At 46.0% G+C, this 11,603-nt stretch overlaps 1 protein-coding gene across 1 annotated transcript; it reads right to left on the bottom strand.

Moving 5' to 3' along the window:
- Positions 1-438: 438 nt before the first annotated feature.
- LOC119165223 (retinol dehydrogenase 7) lies at positions 439-11,192 on the bottom strand. The gene is made up of 5 exons (XM_037417407.2): positions 10,686-11,192; positions 7,683-7,889; positions 4,062-4,244; positions 3,657-3,789; positions 439-1,562 (listed from the first exon to the last, which is right to left on the bottom strand). Exons 1-5 carry the CDS (start codon positions 10,888-10,890, stop codon positions 1,229-1,231), a joined length of 1,062 nt encoding a protein of 353 aa, XP_037273304.2. The 5' UTR covers positions 10,891-11,192; the 3' UTR covers positions 439-1,228.
- Between the last annotated feature and the right edge of the window lie 411 nt (positions 11,193-11,603).

Below are 11,603 nucleotides of genomic sequence, written 5' to 3' on the forward strand. Positions count from 1 at the left end.
CGTTGAGAAAACCAGTTTTTTTTTTTTTTTGTGGCGCAGCGAGGTCGCTTGAGAAGGCCGAAGAAAGAGAAGCGCACGTAAGGTGAAAGCAAGCCGGACTACGTGCCCCTCTTCCTCATTCATTCATCGAAGCACTTTTCACTGGCAAACGGAACGTTGAAGGAACAAGCTTTAAAGCGAGTCTGGCAGTTTCGATCGGGCGAGGTGGGGAGAACATTGGTGTTTTTTTGGGGGTTAAGCGATGGGTAGGGTTATTGTTTTCAAATTAAGGAGCCAATCCTTTTCACGGATAACAGAATTTGTGAAAATCAGGCCAAGGAATAAAAGAAAAACTGTAGAACTTGAGGAGAAGGGGAAAACTTGAAGAGAAAAAACATTGGCCCCATATCTCCATGTCCCACTGCAAATGCCGTCGAAAGACGATAGTCTGCCGTCTGGTGAGAGTGAATAGAATAAAGCATTTATTTGATGTTTTCAGCGAGAAAATTGGTAAATGAGATTCTGGAGGCAGTGCGTGAGACATGAGCAGCATCTGTCGGTAATTCTCAGATAACGAAACTTGGGGGCCGTATTTTGTAGATTTCAAAGCAGGTGGCAGCACCGTATCGTCCAAACAAAGTGTATGAAACTCGCTTTTCCTGCATAGCGTAGCAATGTCAGCGCAGCGTAATAAACGCTCATGTTCTTATAATTATTTATGCATGCCTTTTTTAGTAATAATAAACACACCTCAGAATATTAGCGTGTTGACACTGTGCTGCAGATATGCGCAATATTTGCTTTTTATTTGGCAATAACACACACATGCATCCGCCGTTGTTTTTTGAACTGGTCAAGTGAGGACAGTTGATTTCTCCAAATGCTTTCTTGCCAGGAGCTATTATAGGTTATTTTGTGGATTGGTTCCGGTACAAACATGTTGTGCCGTAGGTTTGCCATTTTGTATACTTAAACAAGTGAGCTGACAGTGATACGTACAGCAGGTGGACACGCATGAATATAGTTGGATATGCATAATCAACATTTCGTAACCATAATATTTTGTGACGTGATAGAGAGAGAAAACCTTTACAGTGAAAAGCTGGAGATATCTGCCTGGATATTCGCCTAACATGCTACAGCAGGTTCGGGGTGATGCTAAAGATATCTGTAAAAACTAAGAAGCATGCGTTCAACTGAAGTGCAAAATGGCTTCCATCTCATGTAATATTGTTGACAGTCAACAAAATCACTTCATTCTAAACTGAATCTTGCGTACGAGCAAAGAGAAGAAGTCCGTAATGTCTCTTGGGAATGACGTCATAAAATATACGCAAGGCGTGTCCCGTCCCCACGGCGACCTGTACACGGTGTCGGGGAAGGTTTCTCTCACTGCCCGTTCCATGACAGTGACGCCTTCTTCGGGGTCCTCCCTCATGATCGCTTCGAAGCCTTTTCCGAGGGCCTTCATCCAGTCCTCGACATCCTGGTGTGTGTAGGTAGCGATGGCGTCCGGTTCCTGTTGTCTGAATTCCCGCATCACGGGGTCCATAGGACTGCTGCCCGTTTTGAAGATCGGCGTACTGCATTGCATGTCAAGAGATGAATGGTAAGACAGACAGACAGACAGACAGACAGACAGACAGACAGACAGACAGACAGACAGACAGACAGACAGACAGACAGACAGACAGACAGACAGACAGACAGACAGACAGACAGACAGACAGACAGACAGACAGACAGACAAACGGAAGGACGGACAAACGGACGGAATAGCTTTAATAAGACCTTGAGGCGCTTGAAAACAAGCTTAGGTAGTGCACGTTGATGAGCGCGCCACTGATCTACCCCCTGCAATTTGAAGAAAGTGCGCATAAAGGTACCCTAAATTAAGTGTGTTTGGGAGAACAAAGCCCATTGTTGCACGAACTAAAGGCGCTTAGATCATGTATCACCGACCGGCCCAATCGTCCCCCTTGAATAAAGGCACTTGAAAGTTCCCGTAATAAGATTAGTACCATGTTCTGTTAATGTTCTTCTTCAAGCCTTGAAATGACCACATAATACCATGACACAGTTTTATTTAGCTCACGTATCTACCCCTCCAGATCGTTGCGCAGCTATAAGAGGCCATTGTACGCATTATAGGTGCTATGCACGCCACATTGTGTGCTATTAAGGGGTGCCGTGGACACTGTAGTAAGTGTTCACATTTATATGATATCAACCTGGTGGTGCATCCTAGTGACTATTCAAACTCCCGACTTTTAAGTGACGATCAGTGCGATCACCATAACTTATGGCACAACTGAAGTTAATATTTGAAGAAAGCCAGCAAAATCATAGGATTCGAGAAAGGAGCAGACGCAAACGCCGCAGGAACTAACAACAGTGCCTTTGACAAAGATAGGTATTCTCATCGGAACGTCGGCCTGTCAGTCAGAGGCACTTCTTCTGTTCATTCTGCTTATCCCACTGCGTGTTTTGATGTGACGGCTGCGATCTGGACTATTCAAGATACACATCTAGCCAGCAAACCTCGCTACACATGTGCAGCCCGTCCGTATCGCGTACCACGTCACCCGGTGAAATTTGAAGTACACAATGATCTTTCATGCTGTTGCCTCAACACGCTCAGTCTTTCGTCAAGGAGGCAAACTGATGGTGTGCTTATACATTTATCTCCGCTTTTTCTTATGGAGTATGCCTTCACACTACAATTTCAATGGCATATTTGCCCTTTCTTCCTCTTCCTAGATAAGTGACATCATTGGCAAGCGGGTGGCAACCACATTTACGACGATTACGTACAATAATACTGACATCATCATCATCATCATCATCATCGTAGTCGTCATCATCATAATCATCCTGACTACGCCCACTGCAGGAAAGATGCCTCTCCCTTGGGTCAATCAACACAGTCCTGTGCTGTTTACTGCCATGTTATACCTTAGCGTTGATCTTAGCGTCAACGTAATGAATGATAATCTAACTTCTATCAGTAGGGAATCTGCAATGAAAGTCGAGGCTACAGCCATTAGAATGGACACTGACAAGCTATCCCCGGATACTAAATACCTCAGTAATGAACGTGAAACCATGACATCCTCAAATGCAACAGACAAAATAGAGCTAGCGGAGCTTTCGTAGGTAATAAGTGGGCGTAAGGTAGCCGGCATACCAACGCATAAGACGGAGAGAATAGCGCATGATGTAACAATTGGAAGAAGCCTGAAAACTGTGAAGAGAAAACTGTGCATAGACAAAAATTATATATGTATGCATTATGAGTCAAGGCATGGAAGGTCACTATCAATATAGATAGCGCCGCTATTTAAATTCGAAGTAGCGTATGGTCAAGCAGGCCAGTATTATTACACCGCAACCGGTTCGACCAATGCATACCTTATCACAGGTCAACGAAATGTTGTACACCACACATTTGACACATTTGGAGAAGCAACCCTTACAATTAAATATGATAGATTTACTCAAATGCATTTGTGTGTTATTGCTGGGGCTTCTGGCCTTACTGGAGTCAACATCGTGCTAATTGAAAACATTCTCGCCAGTTGCATAAGAGAATAAGTTTATAAATGAATTACAGAAACAGAAACGTTCGCACAGTGCACTTTACTGAGTGTTGGGCCCAATGCCCACCGCACACTTACCGGTAGGCCGAAGGCTCCACGGTGACAAAGTCCACACCACTACCATGGCACTCCGTGCGAAGACCATCCATCATGGATACCACGGCGTGTTTCGACATGCAGTAAGGCACGATCATTGGGTTCGTGAAGTGGCCTGCGTAGAAATACGAGGACTCAGAATTTCCAGGCTCTCTGAACTACGACAAGGGCACCAGAAACGCTGGCCGACGTTTCTTGAGGCACACATACCATCGTCAGAACGCCTGATCTGTCTAGACTTGTTATTTTTGAAAGCGTTAGGTCACTGACGTCATGTCAGGTGGCGTCAGTATCGGTACTGGTACCAGTTTCAATAACGACCTCAAGAGACGGGTCCTGATTTGAACACACCCCGAGGGGACACCTATGAGCTATCGCATGGCCTACCGAAAGGGCTCGCAATGGCGACGACCCTTCCGTGGCTTCTTCTCAGGAGGGGCAGGAACTTTTTGATGACCCGTAGTGCCCCGAAAACGTTGACGTCGAAAATGTTGGTCACAGTTTCCATCGTCAGCCACTCCAGGAGGCCGCGGCTTCCGATGCCAGCGTTGGCGACCACTGACCAAAGCACTGCGGATAGGAATAGAGCATAGTGCGACAGTGAGACATTATCTTGAGTGGTAGTGCATTCAAGAAAAAAAACAATGTATATTAATCAATAATCAAAACACAAATATATACACATAAACTCTGTAATTTTTTATGCGAGTAATTCATATTCTAGTCGTTGACACGATATTAAGAAGAACAAACCAACAATAACGTGAGGGAAAGTGTAGGAGATGTCATTAGAAGCGATTGTAATGCAAATGTGAACAAAGAATGATTAATTGCACCCTCCGCCCATCTTATAAAGTGGACGGAAGGATCACCACCGCGGTAGCTCAGTGGTAGAGCATCGCACGCGTCATTCGAAGGTCGCAGGTTCGGTTTCTGCCGGTGGCAAGTTATTTTGATGATGACGAAGATGATGGCCAAAACCTATGGCTCACACACACTGTGGGGCATCGTTTCGTCCAATTTCTCCACATTTACACTACAACTAGTTTTAATAACATGCCCTATATTTTCCCCGGCAGTGTTTTCCGTTAGCGCTGATTAGTATTTTGTATAAGGAACACGGGCACTTAGATTAACACTTTGCTACATTATATTTAAATAATTTCTCTGTTCAGATACATTTAGGTTGCGTATAAGCGTTGTAACTACAAGTGACACATTTGCCAAACATGTAGCAACTAAATAGGATAAGCCACCGGTGATAAAGAGGGTAAAACCTAGCATAGTAATGTATAGCAAAGCAGAGCAAGAGGGTAGGGAAAGAAAACTGAGATGACAAGGAGGGTAAGCAGGCGAAAAGAAATAGTTACAGGAGGTACAGAAGAGACCACACAACAGTGGCACTGACTTCCAACAGAAATTTATGGCGCGAACGCGAAGAATATAGGCAGAATAATACCAGAAAAAACACGTGATAAACACGATGAAAGAATGACCAGGAGTTACAGGATTTTGAAGGCGTTAATGTTGTAGATATGCTATTTCCTCGTGAAGTAACTGGATGGATGGTGAACTAACGCAAGCAGGGCCCCGTTTTATAAATAACGAACGCTTCAACGGTCTCGCACAAGCGCTGGTCCAAATGCTTTTTGATGATGGAGGCTCCAGGCCATCCAAAGAGCTCGTGTCGTCACTGAAAGTCATCACCCCCTGGTCCCGACAAGAGTGAAGCCACTGACTTGACTTGGGGGGTCTCTTGGCCTCTCTCAGCCTTGTCCCTCAGGACTGGAATAAAATTCTTTGAATATATGTATAAAATTACACGATCTGCAATAACATAATTTCTAGCACTTGTGTTGTGCGGTCTCTTGTATGTACCGTTTCTGCGCTGTTTAGAATAGCTATGTGTAATGGCCAACAAGCCCGCTTAGCCGTCATTTCGAAAGAGCGAGAGGACCAATAGGTTCACTTTTTTCTCGGTTTTCGCGCCACTAGCGTTTACCTGTCCCTTAACTATATGCGCACTTTTTCTTATATATTAGCGTTTTACTTTTGTTTCTTCATTGTTCAACTTGGAAGCTACTGTTGGTCGAGCCTTTGATGTCCGAGATCCGTGGTAACATTGGTGAGCATCCTACACGGGTACGTGCTACGGACCTTAAGTAAGCCTCACCACTCAGCATTGGTCCACTAAAAATTAAGGCAACATTCCAACAAATTGTTATGTGCCATAGAAATCTGTATGGCCTATCAGTGAGTGAAACAAGTTTATTGAAGATCCGGCATAAAGGGGGAAGGGGTAGTGAAATGAAAGCGAGACACTAGCGTGCTCGGACGTCCCGGAGCAGCAATCCCTTCGCGTCAAATCCGTGGGGCTACCGCATTCCTCCGCTGCGCGTTTCACGATGCTAAGCACGTCCTGTACCACGTCTCTTTGGTAGCCCCTGGCTTTCACTCGCTCGCGAAATACCGTGCCGACCGGTTGTGCCCTCGCGATCTCAGACGTCAGCGTAGCTGTGGCCGACTCGGCTGGCTCTACATCATCTCCTGACGCCGATCTCCGACGACAGCGCAGCTTTGACCTACTGGACTTGTCCTACGCCATTTCCTGACGCCGACAAGAGCTCTCGCAAGTGGTGCTCATCTTCGGACTCCTGTGACCGGTTTCCATCTTTCCTATCTCTCCTATCCCTCATATGTCCTCGCTCGCTGTCCCAGCTCTACCTTTAATCCTATCCTTTTAATCCCTCCTCACCCTATCTCTGGTGAGCTACTGTTGAGGTGTCGCACCCTGATGCAGACAGTTACGGGGCTCACTTTTATTTTATTTTCCCTCTTATAACCACTTCTCTCTAGCTTGGCTTTCGGCTGATGATTTTGCGGCTGATGTTAGTTGGCACTGCTTCTCGACTACCCGGCGGTGGCGCGCAGTCCCATAGGAGGTGTCTGTGTGTGGCTAGAGGCTTCTTGCAGTGTTGACATATATCAGAATGACATTTATTGAAGTATTAGCCTATCATAAAACTATTGTCATACGCAGGTATTGACCACCGAAGTCGGGTGAATCATACTACGCACAACTTGCCCTAAAGAAGGAACAAGGCAACTGTTAGCCCAACAAATAGTGTGCACCCCAACGTAGTCGCACCACACTTACGTGGTACTATGTGGTGGTGGCTCTACCACCATCTCAAAGCCTCAGAAAGAGCTTTCATTAAAGAGCAGTGATACAAGAAATCTGAAAGACTTTTCCCTATTTGCTTGACCGTGAGGCAGAAATTTGCTCCGCAGGGAAACGGAAAGGCACATTGATATTAAATGAGTGTGATAGTCTGATGAATACATCACCATCATCTTCACTGTGTAATCAGGGCACACGAAGCGGAACTGGGTGAATTTTTTTTAGGATGAATGCCAGTTGGGCATGTCGGTATAATTTCATGATGATACAAGCGACTGAAAGTACGAACACTCAGAAAGTGCTCACCTTGTGTCCTTTCTGAGTATTCGTACTTTCTGGCACTTGTTTCATCATGAATTTCTTCATTGTGCTATACTTTGTTGCATCTTCGCACTGTTTTGTTGCTTGCTAAAAGTTTTTCACGAAAAAGTCTTTCATCTGTACGTTTATTTTCTTCATTTTGTTCACTAGTCTAAGACAATAACCGAGTTGTCTTTAACGTGGCCACAGGCGACACCTTTTTTTTTTGTCTACCGTTCACATTGCTTCATTGTTTCGTATTTTTTTTACTGCCATTATCTTGCGCCTGTATGCCCTCCTGCGTAAGCGCACATATTGACCGACCATATAATTGTACTAAATGCAATACACTGCAGCGTTTCGCTTATGTGAAATGCGACATAAACTGATTAATTATTTGTGTTAAAATTTGTAAACCTTCGCTCACGACAAACTTGTCCCTGTTTGCCCGCCCATGAGGCAGTGATCAGCTCCGCATGCGAACGAAAAAAAAACACAGTGATACTTAACAAAACACACTGGCGTACCTCGGTTGCCGATGTTTTGCTTCACCGACACCAGAGCGTCATCCACTTGATTTTGCTTTGTGACGTCAAGAGGCAGGACTTTTACGTTGCGGATGCTCCTAAGTTCGTTGGCGCCGTGACTGTCACTCTCCAGGCAACCGGCGAACACCAAAAAGCCGCAACGTGACAGTCGTTTAGCCAGGCGGTTGCCGAATCCGGTGTCACAGCCTGCAAACAGCAAACCTTTAGTAGTATGTGGTCTTTTGCGTCCTAAAACGAAGACGAGATTATGAGAGACGCCGTAGGAGAGGACTCTAGGAATGTCGACCATCTGGTGTGCTTTGCTATGCACTGACATTGCATAATGCACGGTGCTCTACCATTTTACGTCCATCGAAACGCTATCACCGCGACCAGAATTGGACCCGCGACTCACAGGTCCGCAGCGAGTTCCCCTAGCGGCTCATCCTCCGAGGAAGACAACAGCAAACTTTTGAAAGGACACAAGAATGACATACCGAATTGATTTCAACTTATTCATTATTGCTTTATAACTAATATCGGCATCCCAAGACAAGTATCGGGTGACACCACGAAAGCTAAAGTATAATTTTTGAATTCCGCATTCTTTCGATGTAAATTGATGAACACTTTTTCCGCTTAGGGATGTTCTGACTACAAATAAAGCAGTAAGACAGCTCACTCGATATTAATAAAATTTCTTTTACAGTTTTATCATTATCAGGTGGAGCCACTTACGTAAATTTTCTAAAACAACACTCTTGCACAAACAGACGCTTGATTGCTGTTAATGTACCTGTTAGCTACCTATGTCGATAAAACGTGTTATTGATGCTTAGGCATAAAATGAAAATCATAACTAACTGAATGTTTCACATGCTTCTAATCATTCTGCTCCTGGCTGTAAGACATGTAAATCTGGGGTGAAGGCTTCGGCACAAGATATACGAGCCTCCTTGCTGTTGTCACAAGGGAAAGGGAGTTGGCACCCGAGGACACCTCGTCCCGGAGCTAACAGACTCATCGGCCCCTCGTCATTCAATAAGGCTGCTCTGGAAAGCTTTCCGCCCCGGGTCACAGGACGGGAGATTTCGTTTGGGCAAGTGGTCCTACCCGGACCAGCTTGCCCCGTCCGTTCAGCTCGAAGCGCCTAATTGACGCGTCAATTCTCGTGGTCCCACGCAAACGAGAACTTAGGTGCCTTCCCCGGGAAAGGGGGGCACAGTTTAGCGCAGCAGCCAAAGTCACCGCGCACCGAGCTGTGGCCAAACCATACCACCTGGTGGTTAAAGGCTGTAAGCTCTCGTCCCAAGGTGGGTAAGCTACAGTCCCACACGCCGAAAAAGATCACTGCGCCCGAGGTAGACTTAACGAAGATATGCCGGCTGGTATCGGCCACCAAGAGGCGTGAATTACGAGCGTAAGAGCATTGTGCAAGCAAGCAACAGACGTACGAGCGTGCATAGCGTGGCGAATGGGCGAGTGGAAGCGATCGAAGTTACTCGGAGAGCAGGTAAGGAGGCAAGCGTATTCTCGCTCAGAGGTGAGCAAAGGTGGAGGGGGCTAAACAGAAAGGAAAAATAAATACCACGCCAAGTGCTGGGGCTTGAACGGGCGCCAACAAGGCACGTGAGGCATAAACAAATAATACAAAGAAGAGAAGATTCCCCGAGCCGTGTTGCTAGATGGGACGCCATCATAGATAGATATTTATTTGCCCCCCCCCCCCCCTGACTCACTGAAAATATCTGCTGGTCGGTGCCGAACTTCGAGAAACTGTTTCGCGCAAAGGCGGTGCCATTCGCGGAAAAGATGAAACCAGCCTCTTCTGTCCGTCTGTTTTGTTAATGCGCTTCAACAAAGAATTTTCAATTATGAACGTAATCCAACTGGCCCAACTTGCCATCTTGCTGCAATATATTTCTAGTACCGAGGGAACTCTACAACCTAGTGTTTTGTCTTACCCAGTCTCGTTGGCTTCACTAGCAAGCGCTGTCCTTGTCAGCCTCTTCTGTCCGTCTGTTTTTTAGTGCGCTTCAACAATTTTTTTTAATTATGAACATAATCCAACTGGCCCAACTTGCCATCTTGCTCCATTTACACCTTTGCAAGCACTCAACGAGAAGAATCACGGACAACCAGTTCGTGATTCTTCTCGTTGAGTGCTTTGGTTGTCCGCGTGAGGAGGTAGGCGGTTGACATACCTGACCATGAGATAAGAAATTCTCCTACCGCTTCCCCCTTTATGCTGAATCAGCAATAAAGTTGTTTCACTCACTCACTAGGATACTGAACAAATCATGCTATCATCTGAAGCAGAGATTTAGGGATAGCGTACTGTCAGAAGATATGAAGCAGGTCCTCTCTACTTTGACAGAATGGACAAACACATCTCGGGATGTTGGTCGGGAAGGGTCTGTACATGATAGGCAGACACCCCTTAGCAGGCGGCAGATAAAAGAAGCCCGCCGGGCGTTGAGAAGGCTGGTAGTTATAAGCTTCTAGCTTGGCTTATGCAGGCACAACTCAAATCTCTCATATATAGTGCTCGGGGAGGGCCGGGGTTAGCGCTTCGAGAATGTAGATTGTCCTGATACCGAAAGTTGTTAATGCACAAACAAAAAAAACAAGAAAAAATATATGGCATTGTCAGTCAAATAGCCACAGGTTTTAGTCGAACACACTTTTGAAATTTACAAGGTGTCGATAGCTATAGCGCGAGAACAAAACGCCAACACAGAGACAATAAGAACACGAAGGACATACCAACTAGCCCAAGCTGCCACACTTCTAAGTTACAAGATGACCTTCAATTCTTCCCCACTGTGTATTTATGTCTAAAAACACGATGGACATACCAACTAGCCCAAGCTGGCACACTTCCAAGTGTCAAGATGACCTTCAATTCTTCCATACTGTGTATTTATGTATAAAACAATTCAAATGGACGAACTCTCATCTAACTGTAGCCGTCTGCCAGCAGCAGTCAAAGACAGCCCTTACCTGTGATGAGCACAGCTTTTCCATCTCCGGATATCTCGGCCACAAAGAGACGCGTCCACACAAACCTCGAGAGATAATAAGAGAGCGTCAGTGCGATCCACGTGGAACCGAGGATCCTTGCCAATTCTTGCAGGGGCACGAGGTAGTTCCACAGGCGCCAGAGCAAGAGCAAGAACGTCACACACAGAATCAGCGATGTCCGCATGGCTGCTCTTGGGTTTAATCGGAATCCAACGAAAAATCCGGGTGATATATGCCGCACAAAATCACGTGTTTCGCCGATACTGGAACAGTGGTCGCGTAAAAGGCAAGAGCACTTGAGCACGTGCACTTTCGGCACTGCTAGCCCATGACACGGCGCGACTGTGTTCGATAAGCGCGGGCCACGAAGTACAGCCGAGTCAAATCCCAACGGGAACAACGCGCGGGCCACGCAGACGCGTTTGCGACTGAGGTCTACGTGGAACGCGCGAGTTTTGCGCCGGCGGGGGTGCGGGTTGCGAAGACTTGTCGATCGGCCTTTTGCAGCGTTCACAGAAGGAAGGAATTTATATATAGAAACACCTGTATTTAACCCTCCTCTCTCTCTTCCCGCCGCTCCACTGCTTCTCTACGTGTGGGTGTCGCCGCCGAAAGTCACGGAAGATTGAAGTGGTGGCGAATGGTGGAATTACGATGAGCGTATATACGCTCGTGTAAAGGAATTCCTATAGGCGAAATGCCCGGAAAATACGAAATAAAGCCGAAAAAAAAAGAACGAAGGAGGTGAAATAGGACTTACACACATTTAAGCATGCAAGAAATTACACTACATAGCAGAGCATGACATAATCAGCGAGGCCTTCCCCATCGTCTTTAATTATTTGAACTTCTCCGTGTTCCTTCGCTGTCACTTTCAGCATCCCTGTGAGACGAGCG

This window comes from Rhipicephalus microplus, chromosome 8 (genome assembly GCF_043290135.1).
Source record: "Rhipicephalus microplus isolate Deutch F79 chromosome 8, USDA_Rmic, whole genome shotgun sequence".
Taxonomy (NCBI): Eukaryota; Metazoa; Arthropoda; class Arachnida; order Ixodida; family Ixodidae; genus Rhipicephalus; species Rhipicephalus microplus.

Excerpts from the sequence above, each read along its gene's own strand:
- LOC119165223 (XM_037417407.2), bottom strand. The coding sequence starts at position 10,890 with ATGCGGACATCGCTGATTCTGTGTGTGACGTTCTTGCTCTTGCTCTGG. Across the intron at positions 7,890-10,685 it reads AAAAGCTGTGCTCATCACAG|GCTGTGACACCGGATTCGGC; the intron begins GTAAGGGCTGTC and ends TGCTGTTTGCAG. Across the intron at positions 3,790-4,061 it reads CGCCATTGCGAGCCCTTTCG|GCCACTTCACGAACCCAATG; the intron begins GTAGGCCATGCG and ends ATTTCTACGCAG.